This window comes from Dermacentor variabilis, chromosome 11 (genome assembly GCF_050947875.1).
Source record: "Dermacentor variabilis isolate Ectoservices chromosome 11, ASM5094787v1, whole genome shotgun sequence".
Classification (NCBI taxonomy): Eukaryota; Metazoa; Arthropoda; class Arachnida; order Ixodida; family Ixodidae; genus Dermacentor; species Dermacentor variabilis.
Window position 1 is genome coordinate 17,696,904 of NC_134578.1, and position 25,894 is coordinate 17,722,797.

Here is a 25,894-nt window from a genome sequence, read left to right on the forward strand (position 1 = left end):
CGACCTCGTGCTCAGCAGCCCAACACCATAGCCATCCCGCTTATCAAGTACCGTGCTTCAAACGAGCAGCTGCTAATATGAAAACAAGCGTAGGCAAGGTAGTAAATGGAGTCGGTGGAGGGAAGGCATGAAATGAGCCCGCACTAAGAAAGTTCAAGTTTGCCCCTTTGGGTCTGCCTGTTAAGTAAAACACTTTAGTGATTAGGAAATACGGATAACTTGAAAGGGTGCTATAATTTATTTCTTAACTTCCTTAGGATCGTCAAATCTAGCCCATTCATTCGTCTAGGCGTAAACAACAAGGACCACCACCACCACAACAAGACTCTTCTAAAGGGCTATGGTGACTCTTCAGCTAGCCGCTATTGTGCGTAAGATAGCTACAGAGAAGGCGCACTTGTTTGGCGTAGGGGCATGTCTACCATTAAGCCCTGCTCTTGCTATGACGCCTTGTGGAAGAGAACGGGTGAATGCATCGTGGGCATGTGATCTTTACTAATTCCAACTCCGTGCATTTGGTAAACCTTGAGCCGTCATCGATGCTGTGTCATAGACATTCCTCCACATGGTCCCCGAAAATTCCAGATTTCGACACTGGTGGTGCCAAGAACGGCACCGCTCCCTGGCAGCCTCCGCCTGCACTGAAGCTGCAGCCACGCTGGAGGCACCTCCAGCGGACTGGCTGTTTCATGATCCGGGACTTCTTTCTGTTCCGCCTCCTCGGCCGGTTCTTCGGTTGCTTCCTGATCCAGAACCTCACTCCGGTGTCCTTACACAAAGCCAGGGTGACGATAAAGACGCCTTACACCGTGTACGCAATCGCTTGGGTCTCGGCGGTCGCGTTCCTCGAAGGCAGCGCCGTGGTCAAGAGTCTCGCGCGGTCAGTCCGCCTTGGCATGGATAAAAACTTTGGCGAGACCCTAGCCTCCGTCGTGCACCTCGTCATGATGGCCGAAGTGGCGACGAACGTGTCCTGCGTGCTGCTCGGCTCCCGGCGGATGCTGGAGTTCTTCCGGAAGTGCGCCCTCTACGAGAAGTCCTCGGGGTTCCGCCCTCCGACGAGACGCGACGCGCTGGAGCGAGACCAGTGGCTCCTGTACTTGTGCCTGAGACTGTGCGTGCTGGCGGGTGGACTCGGCACGTACGGCGTCGTGGCCAGCTCCTACGGCAGGCCGCGCACCGACGGCACCCACGGGGACTCGAGCGTGGCCTACAGGCTGGCCGCTTCAGTCGCAGCGGCAGGCTTCATATTCTACGAATGCGTCGCCTACCTAGTCCTCCGGTCTGCCTGCGGAGTCCTGGTCTGGTACCTGCGCGCCCAGAGGGATGCGTACGATGAATTCTGCAGAGTGGTCGCCGGTGGCATTCCGAAGGTAGTACCCAAAAACGACGTCGCAATGTTCTTTCAACTGTGAAGCATTCAGTGGCGAACATTTGCCACTTTGACAGTATCTACCTACCTATGCAGCCACCTACGTCTTGGTGCTCTCATGGTCGTTTCGTTAACTTGATATGTACCAACATTGGCATAGAATGACAGGAGTGTATGGGAAACATAAATGATAGGCCATGACATGAATGTCCCGATATGTGTGTCGCGTAGGTCGTGAAACAGCCGCCTACGTCTTAGTGCTCTTGGTCGTTTCGGTAACTTGGCATAGTATGACAAAAGTATATGATGAACACAAAAGGTAGGTCATGACATGAACGTTATGACATGTGTGTCATGTGGGTCATGAAACAGCCACCTACGTCTTGGTGCTCTCATGGTCGTTTCGTTAGCTTGGTAGGCTCCCCGCACACTGCTTCGCATATCATCGATTCCCACAAGGCGTGGGATTTGTCGATATTTTTTTTTTATTCCCAGCTATACAAAGATTAGCCCTGCAAGGCATACATTTGCACATCAAGGAAAATTGGAGCAACTTGTCAACCTTGATTTGTGGCCATGGAGATTATACATATCTACGAAAAAGCATGAAATGTTATACGAGTTACAACTTCATTAATATAGTAATTATTTAGTAATTGCTTTCATAGGCTATCTACGAGTGAAAGGTCTTCATATCGAATCAGAAACGCCTCTACAAGCTATGCTTTAGGTTTTCCTGGCTTAAATAACGATATTGAGCAGGTACGATACGTTGGCCATTACAGGTTAGCAACTTAATTGCGGACATGCAACTCCTTTCACATATACAGTTTGCAGTCCAGCTGTGAAAGTCGATCGCCTTAGCTAAGAACTAAAAGCGGCTGTAACGGAATGTCTTCACTTTGCTGCTTTGTTTTCAGCCACACGTGGCTGTTAGTGCTGCGATCAGCGCAAGCAGAATTTAAAGTGCGCGCACCGGAATATTTACAAAAAGAAAACGCTTTGCAATAGTGAACAGGCTGCGAAAATTATGCTTAGAGCAAAAATGTGAGGCAAAGACATAATTTCCCAGGTTCTCGTAAGTACATAGAGGGAGCGTGACCACGGCTTGTCCGTTCGACATACAGGGACGCAACAATAAAAGCACGAAACAGCACCGAATAAAACCAGGACAAGAAAGTCTACACAGGACGAGCGCTTTCCTGACCTGGTTTTTCTTTGTCCTGGTTTTATTTCTCGCTGTATTTTAGCTACGAATCAGCACCAACTACAGCTCGAGTTCGAGCCCATTTAAACGAGCGCGCATTAAGACTAAACGGAAGAAACGACGCATGGTATTAAATATGCACGTACCATTTCCACCAGTCCGCTCGCCCGGAGATATAGAATGTTTTCCGTTAAATAGCTCAAATAAACGAAAAAAAAGTCAGAATGATTTCGTATACCTCTCTTTGGCGATGCTGCCTGCCGCGATGGCTCCGAGGATATGGCGTTGTACTGCTGTGGACGAGGTCGCGGGTTCGACTTCCAGCTCCGTCGACTACGTTACGATAAGCGTGGAATGCGAAAAGAGTCTCGTGTACAAAGCACGTTAACGGAGCGTCAGGCGGTCAAAGTTAATCTGGTGGCCTCGCCACTACGGCGTCTCTCGTGAAATAAATGAATTTCATCCGTCTATAGCGCAAAGCTACAAACTAAACCTCTGCTGATTTCCAGTGGGTTTTCTTTGAATGGGTTCACATATAACCTTTGTTTTCTTTGTAGCTTCGCACTACGGTTGGACGATTCACAATTTTTTTTTCCTTTCATGAAATTTCCTTTGCCTTCCAGGTTTACGCAGAGCAGAGTTTCCATATTCCATGACACCGTACTTAAAGCTGTCGATTAATTCGGCTTGATTCTTCTATCTGGTTGCCTCCTGGTTGGCTCAGGTGGCGAATCGACAACTTCGGTATGGCGTTGGCACCGCGCTCGATCCCCGGAACAGGACGAGTTTTTCTTGAAATGTGAAGGTAGCTTTCTGAGAGACCCGTGTGGATTTCTTTTGTAGCTTTGTGCTACAGTCGGGTGGGCGACCATTTTAGTTTTCATTAGCCTTCCTCCACCTTAATTACGGGCTTCCGCACAATTGAATGGCCATATACGGCATGCCTCATAGCCTATGCACCGTAAGTCCAACCAATCCGTCAATCAGTTTACCAACCAGTATATAAGTAACCTAGTCAGTCAGCCACCAGTCTATAAATAAAGCCCCGAAGAAGTTAGATAAGGACGCGCTTGCCACCATCATTCAGTCAATCACTAAATTAGTCAGTTAACCAGCCGCTAACCACCGTCCATCAGTCAATACGTAAGTAAATTAATGAGCCTCTCAATTACACTAAGTCAGCCTATTAATCAGCGAGCCAGCAAATTAGCCAGACGGTTCAATCAATCAATCAATCAATCAATCAATCAATCAATCAATCAATCAATCAATCAATCAATCAATCAATCAATCAATCAATCAATCAATCAATCAATCAATCAATCAATCAATCAATCACCATATAAGTCGACCAGTCTATAAGTCGAAGTCAGTCAGTCGTTCTTCGCGACGACGCAGCTGGCAAAGGCGACGTCGTGCCGCTCCTCTGGCTCAGCAGAGTGGGCTTGCCTGCAAGTCGAGTCTATCCGGCTCAACGTGTCCGAGATCAAGGAGCTCAAGGCCGCCCTCAACGGTGTCTGGAGTGCCGCGCTTTTCGTGTCCGCGCCCTGCCTGCTGTGGGTGAAGTGCAGCGCGGTTCACGCCATGCTCACCTCGAGCAGCCACGTCATGCTTACGGCCCTGGTCGTCTGCCACACTGTCCACAGCTCGGCCAAGTTCATCGAACTGGCCTTCGTCAGCCAGTGCCTACGAGACGAGGTATGACTGCCACAGCCGACGGCTTGCACCTGCAGTGTCTCGTGCATTTGCCCGGCTCCAATGCACCGGGCATTCCCACTTGCTCTCATTCTGAGGGGAATGAAGTGTATGGAGTCTTTCAAACGCACCCTATTGAAATGTCCAATCCCCAACCAAAAACCCACGTACCAGGTACCAACACACTATGCACGATATTCCAATTAAAAACACGTGCTGATCTGACTTGTAGGCGCTAACGTATTGGTCACGCCGTAAGACTGGAGTGCCGACTCTCTTGATGAGCGAGAGAGAGCGATGTCGTGCTTAATGAAAGCTGCAGACATTTGTATGACTGATCTCCTAGCATGCTACTTCTGGTGTTGGGTGAAACACACGCATAGCGTACACAGTGAAACACACAAACGGCACATACACGCATAGACACGCACTCAGTCACGCTGTTTGTTGCCTTACCGATGCCCCGCTTCGTGGAGCCACACGTGTACGAGTGGCATTGAAAGCTATTACTGAGTACTAACACTACAGTAACAGCAACGCTACGCGGCTCCCGTGTCCTTTGGAACGCCTCCAGCACTACCAGCGTCTGTGAACAGCCACGATAGGTTCTATCGCACCTTCGTCTCTTTGCTGAGCTGAGTAAAGGGTTGTGAAGCGAGCTTTGGAGGCCCCGCCTTGAAGGCCCGCAGTTGGTCGAAATTAATCCGGGGATCTGTCGTAGCCCCTTGTTGCTCGGATGCATTAAAATAAATAAATAAATAAATAAATAAATAAATAAATAAATAAATAAATAAATCTGACTGCCGAAAGTAATAAAGTTTGAACGGGCTCTTGCACATATGCACATGCAGGCACAGAAGTTGAGAGAATCCATCCGTGCCACGACCACGTTCCGCGCCACGGATTCGTACTTCAAGCAGGTGAGATCGGGATATGCCTTTCTGACTAGCGCCATGTAGCGCTAAGTTCTGAACCCGAGCTTAGTAAGACAACAACTTTGAAGGGAGCAGCGTATAGAAGACGGGGTAAATGAACGGCAAACACACCGCTCTATGTCCGTGCGTTCGCCACTCGCTGTGTCCAGTTCTTCTTTCGCGCTGTTGTTCCTCAAGATGTTGCCGTGCAGCATTCACGAAGCGCAATAATGCTCACCGCTAGCACATGTTTGCAGGTGAAGTTTCTCCACGACTCCATTGTCCCCGTAGAGTGGTGCATGAGCGGCGGAGGCTTCTTTCGCCTGGACCGGCCACTCATAGTTTCGGTGAGCGTTCGATCTGCAATCGACATTTCCGGCGGCACGGAGCAGTATGTGCGGCACGAATTGCAAGATTTCTTTGTAATCTGTTGTGACACCCACATCGTTTAGGGATATTCTGTCGCTCCGCACATGATTCACTCCCCACACCAGAGAGGTGAGGAACGGTGCAGATGCAATACGTGTCTTCCCAATTTCAAATGGTGTTTGCCTCTTGCGAACACGTGGTCGATGGCAGCTCCGTTCCTTGGTACGGTTGCTGCAACGTCGCGCTTTCGCGGGCTTTCTTTCAGGCTTGGAAAAGAACTTTAATGTAGTACGTATCCAGGAACAGGAAGCTAGGTTGTGTATTTTTCGGGAAGGTCTAACAATTTCCTCACTGAAACTCTTACTATGAATGTAATAATACCTTAGTTTATTAATTAGTAACAAGTAATTGTGCAATAAGCCGAAATACATAAGATAGTCTGACCTGCTCCGTGCGAAAGTAAACGCTGCCCTGGTTCTGTTCAGCTACGTGGCATATGCATATTTAAAAATTTTGGCACAAGTTACGTAGGACTCATGATTTATATAAGTAAGAAGTCTATAGCTCTCACTTGTATATCTTCAGCAGAGGCACGTTAAGTTCACGTAGATATACCTCCATTAGGCCTCGCAGGTATATTTCGGCAGTGTAGCGACGAATAATTCACACTGCCGCGTGCAATAAACAGGTTTGACTTATTGCCCAATTATTATTCAGAGGAAATGCAATGCAGCATAAAAAATAAAAACCGATTCAGTGTTGCACCTAAGCGTCTGTGTAAAACGCCTCCTATCTAATTTTCAGATGATGTCCGCTCTGATTACGTACGCAGTCATCCTGGTGCAAGCCCACCACGAACTCACGCACCACGAACACGCCTTGAACGCTACCTCCTCAACATAACTGGATGGCTTGGTGGTCATCATCCGATTCTGCTGCAATCATTTGGATTATGTATCAGCTTCACGTCGTTTCGAAGCCATCACCGAAAAAAATACATTGAATTACGTACGGGACCACTCGCGTAACCGTTTCGACGGGAATGTATGCACAGGGGAAACATTGCAGTTATGCCTAAGAGCGACCTTACGAATGAAAAAAAAGAGGAAACAGTGCACGCAAGAGAAAGCATACCAGTCGTAAAATAAAGCCAACGAGCGGTTGCCGACGCTTTCAGCTCTAGTGCCCTTGTCGTTTTTGTTGTCCTGAGTGGCCGTGGCACATACCCACAGTGGGGGATTGGCCAAGAATCGGGTGGTTCAATTAGGTGCATACGGTCTCTGTCACTCCTTGCTTTATTGTTTTCTCGCTTTCAAATGGATATATGTTTTCAAACCAAACAATAACGCTTACTATTTAGAACCATAGAGGATTACCATGTTTACAACGCTGGTATTGACGTACGCAGACGCCGTGGCCGACTGCTTTCTTTTTTTGTGACAGGCATGTGATTTTGTTCTTTTGATACATGGTTGAGAGCGCTGCCATCCAGGCGCGCAAAGAGCGCAGCGGCGTCATTTTTTATTATCTTACTCCGTGGGCTCCATTCAGAGTCTACGAGAGAAAAAAAAATACGCGAAAGGTAATGTCGCAGAAACAACTTCACTGGTTGTTTCTGGGCCCACTCTACAACTGTTCCAAGTGCGTCTTATGCCACAACACCAGCCCGCGCTGACTATCCCGGCGATTTACTACACTTCAGGGAAGCTTTCAAGACGCCATGAATTCGCGAAATCATACGCAGTCTTCGCAATGGGTGCAGGGACATGGTCAGAATGGGTACAGCGATCTGTAGCGAGCAGAAACGCGCGCTATGATTCCGCACCAGAAATCCCAATCTGTCATCATGCTTTCAGACTCCCACCCTACACTGTCGTCTACAAACTCACTTATCCATCGGGACACATGCACCTTAAGTGTGTCTGCTTTCTTCTTTGATGTTTTCATGTTCTTTCTTCTTTCAAATTTTCTTTCAGGATGCGTGAAATGCTTGCCATGATCGCTGCTCGTCAAAAGCGCTAAATGTTTGTTAGGCGGATAGCACAAAATGGAAAAGAAGGAAAGAAAAGCCTCGGACAAGGGACGTCTGTATATAATAAGTGTTTCTCTCTTAACCTTATCATACGTCTGCCTCCCTCATAATGAGACAATTAGCAATATTTCGGGGCGAAAATTTGAAACTTCTATGGCGTTCCAAGCGGCGAGAGGGATTACTTGCTCGTTGTCTCACATACAGAAAGCCTTACCAATTCCATGTGTAAGACTCAGTAAGACGTAACGACGAGAAGGAAGCATACAGAGCAGGCTGCTGACTAACAGGTCACAAGTTTATTAACGAAGCTGCGCGCGCATTCCATCAAACCTAATCATATTCAAGGAAACAGGACCGACAAGCGATTTTCCCCGATACGGAAGATCTCGGCATTCTTACATGTCTCACGATTTCTGTCTGGTCACGTGTGTTGGTCTACATTAACTGCTTTAAGGGGCGATAGCTTTGCTGGAATATTTTTTGGGCTGGGTGTACGCATGGGTAGCTTGCAGCTTTCTATTTGCTTATTTCCTTTCTTGAAATTCATTGGCAGCGGTCTGCACTATCAGGAAGAAAATTGTACCGTTTGAGGCTTGTCTGCCGAAAATAATCTTGCGTATATTTGATTTTTAAAAGCTGTGCTACCTATATACCAGTATGCTCAGCAGCGACATGTGTGAATGGCATTATGGGCAGGTGGCATGCGCCGAGCAACGATGTGCGCGAAAGATTGACTGCGAGCGTTGTTATAGGACTCTACAAACCCCCGCTGTGTAAGCATTTTTCAGTGTGCTCTGTGCGCTTCTGTCTCTCGTATGTAGGTATACCTGTACGACTTCAAACTAGACAAAAAAAGCTCGATCAGCTTTCCACATGGTTACGTAAAGGTTAACGAATTGAGCAAGTGCGCAACACAACCAACATATATATATATATATATATATATATATATATATATATATATATATATATATATACATACATATATAAAACACACTGAAGTCACTCATGAATGGTTTACCGTCACGGAGTACCTTGCTTAATAGCGTTTTTAGCTGTGCGTTGGGTAGCGTCGGCATAAATTCGCTGCCGACACGAAGCACTGGCATGGGAAGAATATACGAATTTCCATCGGGGAAAATGGAGCGTGTTTGCCAACAATTGGTCATTTAACGTACACAGCAGATAAACACGCACGTATACACACACGCATACACAGCAAAGATAAAATACAAAATAAAGCCTAAGACGCCACACAAAGCGCACAAGCGTAAAACAGTGCGTATTACAGGGCACGCAACGTAGGACGGTTCACAAACGGCCACCAAGTCCAGGCTTAAGTTCAGCGCGGAGAAGAACGCCCAATAAATGCATTAATACGAATTCGGAGGAAGATTCTTCCGCGTACGTAATTTTCGTGGTAAAAAAAAGAAGGAAAGGAGCACAACCTCCAGCAAACACTAAATGGTCTAATCAGATTCCGTTTCCGAAGTCCAATGGGCTCTTGCAGTTCTGTTCGCAGTCGATTCGGTCTCAGTGGTTTACCGAAAACACTCGGTGGTTTCACAACAGTTTCGAGCACCCACAGGCGAACGTGGAACAACGCCGGTCGTTTCACAAATTACTGCCGTCTATAGGATCAATAAGCACAAACGACGAATACCACGTAACGCATAGAAGAAGACGCAAAAGCAGGTTCACAAAACAGCGGTATCAAAGCAGTCCTTTCGCAAGTTCCTCTTTCTACGTTAAGTTCACTCGCAGACGTGGCGCGTCGTCGAGTGGTTGTCCACCCCGTTCAAGCCAGTCGGCGATGGCGGGCTCACGACGTCAACCGGTTCGGCCCGGGTGTCCACGACCAGCATTGGAATTGCTTCCGGCACTGGGGAACCCCACGCGAGCGCTCCCCCGTGGCCGTCGACAGCGGCGGGTCCCACGTACACGTGGCGTTGCACTTTCTTCTTTATCGCCGGCTTCGGGGCCACGGTGACCGTGGACAGCTTGCGCGGGCTGGGCCTGGTAGCGTACGTCTTGCGCTTGGCCGCCTGCACGACAGAGACCGGCGACGTCACCAGGTGGCGCGCGCGCGCACGTTGCACACACGTAGTGTTCCTGTAAAGGGCTCTACACACGCGGTGCGCCGACTCCCTCAGAGTAACGGAAGCCAACGGGACGCAGTGCAGCACCCAACACCCTACGGCTCCAAGAAAACACGCACTGCTACACCCACTTGGATGCAAAAATTCGGGTTACGAAAAAAAAAGAAAATTATCGGGTATTATGCGCAAAAACACCCACCTAACTATGAGGCATGCAGTAGAGGGGGACTCCGAAAAATGATCACCACCTGAAGTTTTTTAACGTGCACCTGAACCAAAGTACACGGACGTTTTTTTTTTTTTTGCATCTCGCCACCATCGAAACGCGGTCGCCATGCCCAGGGATCGATCCCGCGATCCCGCGACATCGTTCTTAGCAGCGCCGCACCATAGCCGCTAAGCCACTGAGGTGAGTGGAATGATACGAAGCCAACAAACACTTACACCAACGTCAGCATATGGGAAATTACTTGTGCTTAATAAATGATAATTGAAATGAAAGTGGGTGAAAAAACAACTTGCCGCAGGTGGGGACCGAACCCAAAACCTTCGCATATGGCGTGCGATGCTCTACCAATTGAGCGATCGCGGCGCCGTTTCTCCATCCACTTTCTTGGGTATTTATGTTTGCTAGTAGAACTATAGGAGTGTTAGCCAGTACCACCACTCACAGACCTTGGCGGCGGACGTGGAACGTCATTTCTGCCGCAGGCGTCACGAGAACGGGAAATTTTTGGGTGAAGGCGACTGGTCAGTAAACCCACCCGTGCTACCTGAAGGCATCAATGTTGCCGGATTCGAGACCCTCGTTATTTAATAGACGAGAAGGAAGGAGATTAACGGAGGGGCCCATTTTTTTTATTTGTCATATCATACGAAACCAACAAACACTGACACCAAGGACAACATAGGGGATATTACTTGTGCTTAATAAAGCAGAAGTAATATCCCGTGTGTTGTCCTTGGTGCCAGTATTTTTTGGCTTCGTATGATATGAGTAATAAAAAAATCGGGCCCCTCGGTTGATCTCTTTCCTTCTCGTCTGAGGTGAGTGGAGTCACTTTTTCAATAAAAAACTATCTAGAGGGTGCCACAAGATGCGAGCCAGTTCGCTTCCGAAGGAAAAAAAAAGAAAGAAAAATGTACAGTGCCATGACGCGCGGATATAAGGGAATTATTTCGCACTAGGCTCTCGGTTGAAGCCAGGTATTGTTGTACACAATAAAAAAGCGAGCTCAAACGTTGGTGAGCTGGTGCACATTGGCTTACGGATGCAGCTAGGCCCGCCATAGTGGCTCAACGAATATGACGTTATGCTGTTGAGCTTGAGGTCGTGATTTCGACTCGTCACCGGAGTGACCGCATGCTGATGGGACCGGAATGCAAAACACTCGTGTAGTTATGTTCAGGTGCACGCTAGGATTCCTATACTGTCAAAATTATCCCACAGCTTTTCATATTACGCCTTCTCTAAAAGCCCCAGTGCTGTTTTAGGATGTTAAATTCAACAAATCAATTACTACAATCGCGGCGCGCTAGCGGCCATGTGACCTGCTTCTTGTTTCATATAGCACGGGCTTTTTATAGGAACAGAAAAACATTTACCAAACGAATAGGGACTTAGAAGCCGCTGAATATGATGTTTGGAAGGCTCTACGACATTGTAATTGGAAGTTCTGCCCTGAATTTTATAAGTCCGTTAGTTATTCGTGACTCATCTTCAATTAAGCAGAATATTATTTTGGAACTCGCTCCACACAATAGAAAACAAAGGGAAGTTGGGACACCCTGCATAAACACATCTCGCGGTAAGATTGTGAGCGCAGACTCTGCACAGATCTAGAACCGTCGTTGTGTGTTTGGCATCGGTCAATGACCTATTCTGATAATTTAAAGCATCATGTAGCACAAGAATGCGACATTATAACATCTCGTGGGTACTGCAGGTCGTTTGTTTTACCTAACTTGTTATAGTTAGGCACTGTCCAGAAAGCCTGGATAGGGCGAATGGTCGCATCGATGTATACCGCCAAGCTTCCAAAAATACATGTTTTAGGATAGGCAAAACAGCGCTTGTACACGTATTAGTACTTAATCCTTTAGCTGGTAAGATAAAAAAGACTTGGCCTAGAATATTTTCATTGCCTTATTTCTTCTTTATATAGGTCAAATACACACCAGCCGACATATTAAAGAGTTTCTCTAAAAACTAAGTGAGATACAGCAGGTCAAAAATATTGTTGACCAGCTGTTTGGAGGCCAATTAATTTATGGTAAAAACTAGTGTTTCGTACTGACTTTCGTAAGGCAAATTCGTGTTCTGGAGATGCACCTCTATGGCGATAAAAATAACAGCTTGCTTAAACGAAGGAAAAGAAACCATATCGGCGAGATTATGACCACAATGTGCTGAGAAGAGGACGACAAAGTCTTTCAGTTTCGCCATCAGGACATCCGCTGCTGCTCACGATTGACATTTTTGGGAATGCCACTGTTGAGCAGACATATAAACAGATGTAAATTGAGAGGCACAGACCAATGTAAAGATTTGTCTCGTTTTTGCAATGTTTTTGTTAGGTCAACAATATTGTTGCGCTGCCAGTTAAATGGTTAACTGCACGAACACTAGGAAAGCTTGTAAATATATGCCACGGAAATAATTACGTGGATTACAACACAATCGCCAAAGCAACGATCGCTTGACGAGATACTGTTTCCATGGTGCCACATTTAAATGAAAACTTACCGCATATTTTATCGGTCCGAAATCACGAAAGCATTTCATCATGGCTTGACCGAGAAACATTAGGAAGGACATTAGGGCTATAATGCAAGTAGCCACCGTCACATTGCTGTTTCCTGTAAAAAGTACAAAGAAAATATATCAAAGTTGTTGACAGCCGAGGAACTACTATTTGTTTCCTGAATTGCTTGACGAATCTTTTGACATTCATTGTCATTGCTCTTCCTTTTTGCAATGTGTGCTGCTCTCAAATGATTTGAAAGAATCTCCCTCGACAAATGGCGTTGTTTAATCTCTTTTTCGATTCACCGATGGTGTCTATCTCTGACACCATTGGTGAACGCTATGCTTTGGCACATCCAACTTCGTCTTTAAGAGACGCAAATGTAATGCTTAAACGAAAAAAAGAAAATGCCATGACAATGCTTGGCGTCCGCGTTTTTTAAGCGTTACCTAATAGTCGCGTTGCGAAGCCTAGTGATGGTAAATATATTCGCGACATTTAAGGGGATTTTTCTTCGAAGTAAACATGCACATGAAAGTCGAAAGTACATACATTCACATATATACAACGCATACCTAAACAACGGTTAGATGGATACTACAGAACAATTAATTTTTTTAAGTGACGATGATGAATGGGCCGTGGTGAGTAGGTGTTATACATAATAATGAACAGGACATGCTGCTTTTTTTCGTGTTATTCGGATGCGCATTGTAAATGGTACATTGATGTGTTCCCAGAAATGCCTGTTCAATGCATGTTTGAACATGTTGTTAAACATGCATTTACTTTTGATTAATCATCCTGCACATTTCTACCACTTAATATGGTGCCGGCACGATCAAGCCCTTTTAGGCCTTTTGTGTGCCCCATGAAGATTACTATCCTAAAAGAAAATTGGATTTGATCTCTGTACATATAATGGAACAGTTCTGAAGTGAAATCAAATTTGATTGATTGATGCATATGTAAATTGTCATATATACATCGCTATATAAATAGTTGACCATATTTACTGCCGACGCCCTTGGATAGATCATTACTAGATTCATGTTGGTCCAAAGCAAACATATTGGCCAGACTTTGCTCCTTTCTTAGCGTTTTGTCTTTGTGTTCTCCTTGCGGGTTTCGGAACACAAGCGCGTGCCACGAAGTAGATTTTAAACTACTGTCTGAACGTGGTAAACGTCTCCGCGATTAAATGATGGATTACATAGCTTTCGTAACCTGTAGATATGGCATAACCAACACGCCGGAAATACATTTAATGCAGTTTCCTTTAACTATGCAATCAATAATTTGACCGGCATCTCAACAACAACAACAAAAAAAAAAACGAAAACAAGAACCCACCGGTTCTGAGGTAGAAGAATATGGCGAGCGTGAATTGGAGTAGAATCAGGGAGCCGATGACGAAATCGATGGCTGTGGCGTGGATGTACTTGTTCGTCTTCGATGGTGTGTACACAAAATAGATGTTGTAGCGGTCCACGCTGTGCTTGAAGCAGAGGTAGACCAGGCCTGCACGAGCCAATAACATGGGGACAACGTAGTTCTTTACCGCTTAGTTTCACATTCAGTAGCATTACAGAGGAGGCCTTACCAGAATCCATTGCACAACTATAAAAACCTCTTAAATTAGGAGGGATTCCGCGGAAGACAGCATACACAATATAAGAACGCGACAGCTGCAGAATAGTTTAGCATGGTTTGAAATTACCAAACTTATTTTGAGCTCCAAAAAGCCCACGTATATATAGCATTTCCTTCTTACCGAAAAACTATACTAAAGAGTGCAATTTGTACCTTGGAGGGTCAGAAATGCAACAAAGAAGCAGTAATAATTATGTAGGAGTAAGTCCTGACTCGTCACTACGCTGGGCACCACATATTGAAAGGTAACTAAAAAATAGTTTTTGGTTGTTATACCTTATAAAGGCGCGCAACCATTTCCACCCTCAAACATTATGTCTCATTCATTGCGACGTTTCATTGCCATTTAACACATTTTATAGAGTCACGGGGTTTCACCTACGCCTCATACATTGATACTTTAATCAAAACTCAGAAACGTGGGTGAAAATATATGCATCGAACACTAAGGACGCGCCCTCTGCACACCAGTTTGCGCAGTTAAATTAATGACACTTGTCCAAGCTTGGGCTCTGTGCCGTCCGGCAAGCTGAAGATGCCGCCCGAGTCCAAGGACTTCGAGCCGCCACCTGAGGCCACCACAGCAAGAACTGCCGGACTATCCTACAATAAAGTTTCTTCTTCTTCTTCTTCTATCCAAGCTTGGGACTATAACACAGCTATACCAATCCACAGAATATTAACCACGAACAAACCGGACCCCTCATCATTATTTCTCACGCCTGCAAGGGATGGCAGACAGGCTGCGCATAAGAAAATCAACTTGCCGAAAACTCATAATGTATTCGGCAAACATTCCCTATCATTTGTCGGTGCAAAAATCTGGAATGAAATACTAAGCTTCCTTAGGAAGTTTCCTAATACTGTTCTATCACAAAAACAAGCCTTTAAATAAGGTTCCCTATATTCTTGCTTTCTGCATTGGAATGTAATTTATGCTGACTCTTATGGTGTGGATCCAAAACTAGCCATACAGATTAAGGATTCAGGTTACACTGCCAACCATACTGTATTACACTACGTCGAAAAAAAAAGAAACGATGCCGTAACTCTGTAACTTGTAATATCATTTCTGTCCTGAGCATTTGAGCTTTACTTTTACAGCGAAGCTGTATATGGCTAGACGATTCGTCCGTCCGTCTGTCGGTCACCTGTACGCCGAAAACTCTGGCGCAACTCTGTGCGCGTGCGCTAAAGCACAAGGCCTGTTTACTCGGATCCATGACGTCACGCCACCTGGCCCGTAATTTCCATTGACAAGGCTGGCGTGATGAAAGCGGTTACGTTAAAATCACTGCTGCCTACTCGGGAGCATTCACATTAGATTCTGTGGCAGTCGGGCCAGGTAACATGACGTCACGAACCGAAGTGAAACGGCCTTGTGCTACATAGGTGGTGCTGGATTAGCTGAGCATGCGCGCGTAGCAGTTTCTCCGCGGCTCCGATGTGGGTAGGCCACGCGTCATACGTACTCCTGAGGAGCGGGCAGCCTTCGATCAGCAACACCTTGAGCAGAACCGGGAACGAGCTCGTCTATGCCGTGCCGATGCTGTAAGCTCGGGCACAAGTCTTAACAACTGCGTGCCGATGATTCAGCAGCCTACCAAGCCATCGTTTAATGAACCGTCGGGATTAATACAGCGATAAAAACCGGAGCCGCACGTTTCAGCTTCGGTGGTTACTATCCGTATGGAGTGCTTGGGCGGTGATTCTTTAGCTATATGCCTACGGGTTCAAACATTTGAACCTTATAGAAACTCGAATGGTGAGACATAAAACGTGACCCTCAAGCGTTGACGGAGATAATATTTACTCAAGCGGACTCTTATTTGCCTGAGGTTGAAGAGGAAGAAGGTTGCCCATCATACACATTTTTTTTATCCGTGAGGAAGTTTCTTTCATGTTTAACTCTCCGTCGATGAAACGTTCACTGCGTAGGTGCAGTATCATGGAAAGCATTTGCCGGTATATCATTTTTTTGTGCCATTGGCAAATTTCTTCATGTTCAGTGAAGCGTCCGCTTGCGTATGCCGTACCATGGGCAACTGCAGCTTCCAAATCAATGGCGTGGCATATTTCTTCAAGGCGAAAATTTTTGAACCACAGCCTGCATTCATCAGTACATTTTGTCACGCTCGCTAGATACCTGACGCCAAATCTAGAAGGCGCTTTGGCGGCCCCTCACAAGTCACTGCGATTTTAATGAGGGCATTTAGGACTTGAGGGACGAGGAACCACAAAGACACAATATGCGAGGGAGCTGTCTAACAGATGGCGTCGATCCGGGGAAATTCATATTTTTTGTAAGTGCTTACAACACGGTATAAAAGGCGGTTGGTAAACGTGCTCTGCATCAAGCGCTTTCATAAACTGCACAAAATATTCTTTTTTTGCGCAGAAGTTCCTCCTCGCCAAGTTTGGGCACTGCAAATATACAAGCTAGGTGCGTGGATCACGCAGCAATGGTCGCGTCTGCAAAGTATTACACTCAAATGCACTGCGAAGACAATGGAACATTCAAACGAAATCCCGCGCGCCACTCTTGGAGGAACCACTACCCTGTCAGAAACGGTGACGTCACAGGCGGTCGCCCCCAACGCAACATTTGATGCTGCAGCAGCAGCAACTCTGGGATTCCCGTGAAACACAGAATGCGCTAACGTACCACCAGAAACACTGTGTAGCAAGGGCGAAAGAAATGGAGGAAAGGGTCATTACGTAAACGTCATGTGTTCCTTCGGGTTCGAAATGGGAGAATGCAGGTGAGAAACGTCTCTTTAGCGCGCCGGTCAAAGCCAATGGGAGCGTGTCTGCTGTGGGGGGGGGGGGGGTGTTGTAGCTAGATTCTTCAGAAATTCGCTCGCAATACTTTATTTACTTCTATTATGGAATTACACTCTTACTTGGACGGTACATTGAAACTCTGAGTGCTATTGAATTTTATGATAGAGCACAGGTTGTGATGGGCCGTCTAGGTACTCTACGCGCTTTTGCCCCCCAATGGAATGGAGTTTGCCTTCCGTGCACTTACCGAAGGGCACGATGAGTGGGCAGGAGAGGCTGTAGATCATGGTAATCGCGAATATCAGCAGGTACCAAGCGTAGTGGACGCCAAAGTGGAACTCGAACAGCGATGCCTGCATGCAGAACGTGAACAGGTTATCTATACTGTATATTAAAAACCCGCTGAAATTTCATGAACTGAAATATCAGCTGCCTGCGTTTACTCTTCGACCATAACGCCGTCTTCCTGTCTCCTAACGTCACGTTTGTCAATTTCCGTTTTATGGCCGGTTTCCCCGTCCTTGGCTGCTCAAACAAGTTAAGCGAATTTTGTGATGAATTGTTGATGTGAAACAGTGATGTGTACAGACCACGAAAAGGCCAGGCTTTTACCTGGCTCCTTGTTGTTCGGTCTGACCTTGAAATAAAGCTTACCTGAATATCTTCAATTGCCGGCCTTTCAACGTTGGCGATTTGCCTTTCATAAGTATTAAGAGCGTAGATTACGAAGAGCCTTTCTTAAATTGAATTTTCGATTTATACGTGTGAAAACCGCGATTTGATTATAAGGCACGGTGTAGTGGGGGACTCCGAATTAATTTTGACAACCAGAGGATCTTTAACCTGCCCTCGGTGCAAAGGACACCGATGCTTTTGCATTTCGGCCCCATCGAAATGCGGCCGCCGCGGCAGGGATTCGATCGCGCGACCTCGTGCCTATAGCAGCGTAACACAATAGGCGCTAAGCCACCGCGGCGGGTTACGAAGAGCAGTTGAAAAAATTACGGTTTCTTCAGGTTACATCTGAGCGATTCAAATTAAAGATTGATTACAGTACGTCCTTGAAAACGCATTGAACACATACCGGTCACTGCGTGGTAACAGGACTGCACCCACGACGATAATATTACACTGCCTCCAAGATCGGGTTCATATAAACTAAATCTTCGAGGATACAAATTGTAAAGCGATATAAAATTATCTCCCCCCTTCCGCCGCCCTCACGATTTCCAACCACATGACTCAAGGGGCGGTCCACACTGCATTGCGTCGACCCCAACGATGATGGCCGCTCAGTGTCCTGCTTAATGCTATCGCATTACCCCAGCAGTGATGGCCGGTCAATGTCCTGCTTAATGCTATCGCATTAAAGAGAGCGTGGTTCTCACCCGCTGCACGGCGAATGTTTCGGCCTTGGAGCGTGACATGAAGGTGTACAGAATAAAGAGGCACAGCTGGGGAAATCGGATGAGCTCCATGGTGGTGCCCACGAAGGACGACGTCACCACATAGTTGATGAAGAAAGCGCCACTGTCTGGTAGGTACAGGCACCTGTCGGGCGCAGTTATATTGGACATTCAGCTTAATTAGAAAGCCGAGTCAGACGGTAATTAGACAAGGCATTTCCAATGTTTATAGGGAAAAAGCGCAATAATTAATTGCTTATGTACCCAAAGCGCAAATAACTAAATAAATATATTGACTAAAATGAAACTGCGAAGTTCAGCGTTCCGAGTCTGCACAGCGGGTCACGAGAAACGCTGTGGCGGAGCGTCCGGACTCTGTTTCGACCACTGGGGAGAAATCGTAATTACTGCACGAAGCGTTGCATTACAAAAGAGTCTTATAGCTGGATTGCTACTCCGCCTGCCACAATTACCGAGAAAGTGTCTGTCTATGCATCTATGCCAACGGTTGTGTCACACGTGTCTGTGACATGGTGTGCCCCGCATGCAACATGATGAGAGACATTGTCGGGTCCCCTGAGAATTCCCGGCTGAACATTTAGGAGCTGTAACGTCAGCCAAGGATTGGTGTTCTTTCTATCCTGTTGTCTTTCCTTCTTCAAAAATGTACATTCAACACTGCCCCTCCCCCCCAACCCCAAGCGGTCGTCTCAAAATGTCAGAGCCTTAGCTTCACTGTGCTTTCGTATAAGTCATGCAGATGATGAACAGCTTTGGGATAGCTGCAATGGACTGATTAGAAGGATGCCAGGATAGCGTAAACTAGATGTATGCGAAGAGTTAGTGGCGTCTCCTTGAGACAATGTTGGGGAAAAGGCGCGCAGTACTCCCCCCCCCATTTATTGCAACAACCGAATTTATTCAAATTATCTGGAGGGGTCAATTCTGTCGGCGGCGTAATAGCTATCACGACAGCCTTTTCAAATCCTTAAACTTTGAACTTGAGAGTCATGCAACACAAATGTACTTCCGTGGGCGAAAAAATATAACAAACTGAGGGATATGTATAAATATCTTCAGAATATATGTGAGTTACCTTCAGATAACTCTAACCTTCATCCAATGCAGAAAACGTGTGTTTTACAGAACTACAATAGGAACTGCAAAAATGTGTCGACGCAGACCACTCTTAGTTCATTACAATAACAGCGCGAAAGCTCTCCTGCCCGGTCGCAGGAAGCAGAACATATACCAAAGCAGAGTGCTTCGTCACCTAAGGTTTACTAGGATACGACTAGTTTCTAACCTAATTTACTTAAATAATAGCTATTTATCACACAATAGACCTGTTGCAGCCATTCTTACTGACCATAAGCTGTACACTGTATAAAGCCCGTTTTCAGAATACAGTTCTTACGCTATAGAACCGTTGTTCGTAATGCAGATGCAAGTCAACCGTGATGTGTGACATTACGCGGCCAGCTATTGGCCAATGGCCAAGAGAGAGCTTTCATGATTAAGAAGTTTTCGGAGTTTGGCCCTCGGGTTTTGCGGTGGCAGATGGCAAGTGATGAATAAAGCAAGCCACGGCAGATCTGTGTCTGTGGGAAAAAACCGCCGCAGTCATAGTATCAAATAAGCTGTGGTCCTAGCCGTCGTAATTAATGTGATGGCATACAGTTACAACTGCAGTGCTTATTTAAATGAATACATTATTACGAGTAGAATTCTGCAAGTAGCCAGCAGTGTAATAGCGTAGTTAGTCTCGAAACTACTGCGTTAAGCATGAAAAGTAGCAGACGAAGGCCAGGAGCACAAGTGTGTGCTTCGCATGTAGCATCCCACACAGCGTAAGTAATTAACTACTGTACCAACTAGCATTAGTATTTTGTTCCTCGATAGCAAGGTTATGACAGCGCACTTACTTCCACAGGTGTGTTTCATTGGTCGGCTTCAGAACCCAGGAAACTAGTACTTCAGCACTGCGAAATGGAAATGATTATATAAATATAGTAGCACACAACAACTATCGGCTTGCCCTCAGTTTCATAGTTCACCTGGGGAGGCCGAGGGAAGGCAGAATGAGCACCATAAACAAGAGGAATATGAAAATTTTCCTCATGACCCAGTGGTTCCTCGATGATCTGCGAAAACAGAATGAGCATCATTGTTTTTCTGTAAGTCCCTCTTTACGAAAACAGTGTGCAAATACGTTCAACTGCACATGCTAACACACGCTTTGCGTTTTTTAAGGACGCTCAAGCACACGCCCAAAGAGTTATCTGGTACTTGCCTGGTCCAGTGGGCAATGAAGACGTCAGACATTGTGACCATGGCTGGCATGGCTGCTGCAACGAGCCACAACATCATGGTCGGCAGGAACTTTGACAAGAAAGGGTTCTGAAAAAAATGAAGCCGTTTGGCACGTATTATTGTTCGGATTGCTTTCATGACACCTTGGATAGACAAATTTGGGGAGAGGGCTAAAAAACTGGTGGATTCATAGGCGCGGGACAAACACAGAACGGGCACTGCTAGTGTGGAGAAAGGTCGCATGGTGCACATTTAGCGGAGATACCAGTAGTTGTATATAGCGGTTGTCGGAACTTTTAGTATGTAACTTTTAGTAGTGCTAATTGCAATACTAGCAGTAGCAGTGGCACTAGTAGCAGTAGTAACACTAGCATTCCCAAGATCCTCCGATCTGCCTAAAATGGCCCCATTTACGCTTTAAAACTTCGTAATCTCGGTGCTCCACTGCCTCCTTTGAAATTATCTTGCCTTATCTTGAAACTAACCCTGTTACTTCTGAAGATAACCGGTTATTTGCTCAATCGTTATGTGACCTGTCCTAATCTAGTTCCCTCTTTATCAACACTAGAACACAATCTATGCGCGTCTCAAATAAAATTCATATTTGTATTTTTTTGATATCCTAAATTCACGCCTATCTTTTTGCACTGCCATATGCCTTTGTCGCCTGCTTAATTTTTTTATTTTTAACCACCAAGTTTCTGCACACCCGTAAAAAAATCGCACACGACAATTGTTCGTAAAAACGAATCTAAGCCAATCCTCATGCTGCACATATTAGCGAAGGCGCCGTGCCAGTGGCAGATATCACTTTTGTGAATTTGGCTCTTGTTTAGTAGCCTTCCACAGTGTTGACAGTGACAGGGATATGCTCTGAGGGATGGAGGTATACATGCCAGATGCTCCGCCGAGGGAAATATGTGCTCCAGGTTGGACACAATGATGAACGGCGTCGTCAGGAAGAAGAGGATGAGGAACAGTACGAAGTTGATGAAGAAGGAGCGGATGTACCAGGCCCACTTGCCGATGGACAGGTTCTCCCTGAAAGTACCAGGCGCAGATACCGACATAAGAAGCGCGTTGATGCTTCGATGTGGAGCTCGAAACCTGCCTTGCCATGGCGTAAGGTAGCATCGCTTAGGAATGCAGATAGTATGATACATCAAACTGTTAAGATAGTAAAAAAGTAGGTAGAAGATCATGTAGGATACCGACACAATCCCTATAGTAACTAGCACAAATAGATAAGATCGTCATGATAAGATACTATACCGATAAAGAAAAAATGCGATAAGGATAAAGAAAGCTGGGTGTGAGTCGCTTGCTGGACCAGTTAGTGCCATTGTTGCCAACATTAAGGACATGTCCCTAAGTCTAGAGGATTTGGGGTGTTAAACCATGTACCGTTCTTTTTTGCTAGATGTAGGCGCTTTTCAAACTGCTGGAGGCATCGAAACACATCGTGATCGACGTATTGCGTTTAATGAATCGAAATGTCGGCGTTGAGTTTGCAGGTGCCTTTGCGTACTGCAGAGACTGCTCTAGTTACTGTTTCTGTAAAGTATCGTATTCGGTGTCGTACGCTTTACGAAAAAACGTACATCGCTGAAAACTACAATGTGTCAAACACTGCCAAACAATATCAGTGTGAAAGCTGATCTTTCCAATATATGCTTTCGCTGTTACGAAAACTATTTCGTAAACAAAAGGGTCACAGATGCGTTTCTTTTATTAAATCTCGAATAAGACGAGAAAATGTTGACCCTGGTGCTAATGGCGTCACGGCTTTCATGCAGTGTTTCGGACTTTCTCGACTAAGGATTGTCGTAATAACGTCTCACGCAGGGACACACCAGATCTTCTCGAGAGGTTCGAAAGAATATGCATGACAAATGGTGGCTAACGTTTGATGGTGCATTGCATAACTGATGTGGAGCCAAATAATGTGGTTGTGCAAAGAATACAGCAACTGCCTTTTCTGTAAGGCTACACTTCACCAACTTAGTTGTACCTCGTTCCCCATCAGTTACGCTGGGTACTAACTAGAGTTTCCAACATATATTATGATGTACTGCATCACCCTTAACATCAACTAGGTCATTTTTCTTGAAAGAAGTAAGAATATGAATGATGTTTAGATTGTACGCGCTCTAAAAAACCATGTTAAAAATGAACTAACTAGTGTTCAAATGATGTACTTGCAATTTCCACTATACCGAACCAACATGTACTTGTTAGAAAAGATGCTAAAGTGAAATTAAAATAATTACGTGGTTTTACGTTTCAAAACAACTATTTGATTATGATATCGTTAGAAGCGAACAAACAAAGGCACCAAGCACAAAATACGGGAAATTACTTGTACTTACATATTGAATTAAAGAATTAATTTGTCAATTCATTAATTCAATAAAAATTCCCCTTTGTTTTTCCTGTTGCTTTTGTTCCCTATATTTTCCTTGGTGTCTTTTGTTTGTTGGCTTCTCATGATATGATAAATAAAAATCGGGCCCCTTGGTTAACCCCCTTTCTTCTCGTTATTTGATTATGAGGCACGCAGTAGTGGTGGTCATTATATTAACGCTGACCACTTAGGGCTCTTTAACGTGCAACACAATGGATGGTATGCAAGCATTTATTGCATTCCGCACAAAACAGAATGCGGCCCCCCCGGTCGGTATCATATCCGCGACCTTGCGCTGAGTCGCGCAACAAGCGATGTGTCAGAACGCGCTTGGGCGTTTAACGTTTCCATACACGACTGCTAATTTATGACACTTCTGCCGTCCTCACGGTGATGTTCTTCACCGACTGCACTAGACGCTTTATGTGTTATGGCAGAATGATACCAGACACTTGCCAAAAGAGACACATAAGGAGTGATTCACAGCGGATGAACAAGGGAGGCGTGAAGGCAGGGTTTCGACAAGGCTACGTGAATTCTCCACAAGAAGTCACACTTTATTTTCTAAACATTGGCTCTAGATCAAATCTTGTTGCTTGTGTGTTCATTACTGATCACTTCTTCCTTCATCTTCGGGTTACCCCTCTGTTTAGTTTGGATGTACCCAGAAGGAAAGCGTTTTCAACAACTTCGAAATATAGCGCTGTGCTCAGCAGCGAGTCTTTGCAGTCTTCCTCGCCATGCATATTGAACAATTCCGCTACGTTACTTTTAGGTGCAGGTCCATCGTCACCAAATAAGAGCCCTTACCAGAAGATGTCGCTGGGAGGCGGAGCAAAGACGACCTTCCAGGAGTTGGACTTCAGTTCTTTGCTCACGCTCGAGGAAGGCGTGGTGGCGTAGCACTGGCACTGCGACCGGTAGTCCTTGCAAACCCTGGGCGGTGTTACACGAACCACTGTAACTAGTCCCAAAACAATTTCCCTTGAAGCGGAACCTCCTCCTCTAAACTTTTCCTGTGAAAGGACGCCGCGAGAACAGCACAGTTCAAATGAACCAATCACCCAAATAGCGAATAATTAGGCCCAGACCATCGAGCCGCCTTTAATATATATATGTATATATATGTATATAAGAGGAATTAAATATAGTTTGGCATATACGGCTGAACTAGAAATTTGCCTTAACATATGCACCAAGCGTCGGATGGTGTTACCGTAGCAACGAGAAATTACGAGATGCCAAGCATCAATGCAGTGGTTGACTAGAGGGAGTACATCAGCTTTTCACGTGCCTTCGAATCTGGAACTGGGGGTTCTTGTGCCGAAGTACAATGTATAGTTTGAGAAATCCCTCGCGAGTCCGTGATTCACAAGTCAGTAACCGTTGCTATAGTCGTTGTGTTCCGTTCATATTCGCCCGTTAGCCATGCTGTATATTTAACATGGTCCTATCAACCATAATCGGGTATAACTGCGTCTGTGATTGAAGAGGAAGCCACAACGGCGGTACTTCTGCGAATGTATTTGTGCGCCAAGTAGTCCAGTGGAGTTTCACAGAGCTAACAGCGCTTTCTGTGTCGGTTTCTCAGGACGCATACTGAATCATCATAGCTTGCTGCTCGCATATGAAAAAAAACAAACTAAGAGCAAAGCGATGAAGTAAAATTCGGATTTGAGTTTTACGCTAATGTAAGTGCTGCAGTAAATAGCATGACGATGATGTGGTTTTCCACATCTACATGGTGCTGATGTAGTGAAGCGCTGGTGCTGTGTCAATGTGTCTTTACTTCGTCCTCAGAAAAACGCTGTAAAATACAATAGCCTGTATACAAAAACCAGTTTTTGAGAATCACGTGAACAACAAGTTCATCGTCGATAATCATGAGCCATCTCTATTGGCACACGCATGAAATTGCCAAAGATTTTGAAATTGTAAAAGGCGAGGGCGATTGCATCAACCAGCCGTGGGTACTGATATAAGGTCAATAAAGAAAATAAAGAAAACACAGAAAATAAAGTTTCCCTCCTTTTATGGCCCATCATCGCGTCGTTCATCATGTGACCAGAAATATGTTCTTGATTTGCATCCAGGCTGTCGTATTTGAGCCAGTTCTTCTGGATAACGTTTCAGCTGATGGGCAGCGCTAGTGCTGTGTTCCCTGCGTCGCGGTCCATGCCCGTTCGCCCATGCAGCTGGTTACAATGAGCCACTTCCGACTTGCCCGTTTCATCGTCACATGTCCCTTCGCTGCCACAGAAAGTTTTTCGCGCGCACAAGCCCAGTACACACTCACACGTGCGGCTCGCGCGCGCATTGCACGCGCTTACATCATCGCCATCTCCTCGGTCTCGAAGGTGACGAACACGAAACCGACGGGTCGATCGAGCGCGTTGGCTCGCTCCTTCTCCACCTCGCGCAGGTATTCGCTCTCCTCGCGGGAGTAGTAGTCCAGGGCGTCCACCTGGTGGCGAGAGAGAGAGAGAGAGAGAGAGAGAGAGAGAGAGAGAGAGGGAGTTGAAGGAGAGGAATCGCGAATGGTTATTGCTATCACTGAAACCTTTGGCCGCGCACACATGAATAATACCATAAAACTCCGCACAGATATCATAGTTTACGGAATCAGAGTTCACGGTATTCCATTTTACGAAATACCGGTGCACAGTTGATGTGGACGCCCGCGCAGATGATGTGGTAGCGACATCTTGTGATGGTGTTTCTCAACGACAAAAGTCAGAAACGCATTTGCGTTTCAGGCTGTTAGTGCCGCCACCGTGCTTCTAGCTTCACCTCTACAGGTATGCACAAAGAGGTCTTTCTTAAACTGCGCCCTAAACTATAGCGCACCAACAAGGAACACTCGAACGTTGAAACACGAAATGCGCTTCTTCCCACCGTC

The 25,894-nt window shown here is 45.8% G+C and overlaps 2 protein-coding genes across 2 annotated transcripts in view; one reads left to right on the forward strand and one right to left on the reverse strand.

Annotated features, from left to right (window-relative positions):
* The window catches only part of LOC142564470 (uncharacterized), a 50,870-nt gene extending 45,230 nt beyond the window's left edge, over positions 1-5,640 (forward strand). Inside the window, exons 2-5 of the mRNA XM_075675482.1 lie at positions 586-1,373; positions 3,978-4,277; positions 5,126-5,194; positions 5,446-5,640. Coding sequence (XP_075531597.1) covers positions 690-1,373; positions 3,978-4,277; positions 5,126-5,194; positions 5,446-5,640 — 1,248 coding nt within the window. The 5' untranslated portion in view covers positions 586-689. The remainder of the gene's footprint in view (positions 1-585; positions 1,374-3,977; positions 4,278-5,125; positions 5,195-5,445) is intronic.
* Positions 5,641-8,809: 3,169 nt separating this feature from the next.
* The window catches only part of Tmem63 (transmembrane protein 63), a 35,437-nt gene continuing 18,352 nt past the window's right edge, over positions 8,810-25,894 (reverse strand). The window contains exons 11-21 of the mRNA XM_075674256.1: positions 25,326-25,459; positions 23,806-23,931; positions 21,488-21,632; positions 20,572-20,678; positions 20,336-20,422; positions 20,204-20,260; positions 18,261-18,423; positions 17,120-17,225; positions 13,789-13,956; positions 12,435-12,547; positions 8,810-9,634 (exon numbers count right to left, since the gene is read on the reverse strand). Coding sequence (XP_075530371.1) covers positions 9,344-9,634; positions 12,435-12,547; positions 13,789-13,956; positions 17,120-17,225; positions 18,261-18,423; positions 20,204-20,260; positions 20,336-20,422; positions 20,572-20,678; positions 21,488-21,632; positions 23,806-23,931; positions 25,326-25,459 — 1,497 coding nt within the window. The 3' untranslated portion in view covers positions 8,810-9,343. The remainder of the gene's footprint in view (positions 9,635-12,434; positions 12,548-13,788; positions 13,957-17,119; positions 17,226-18,260; positions 18,424-20,203; positions 20,261-20,335; positions 20,423-20,571; positions 20,679-21,487; positions 21,633-23,805; positions 23,932-25,325; positions 25,460-25,894) is intronic.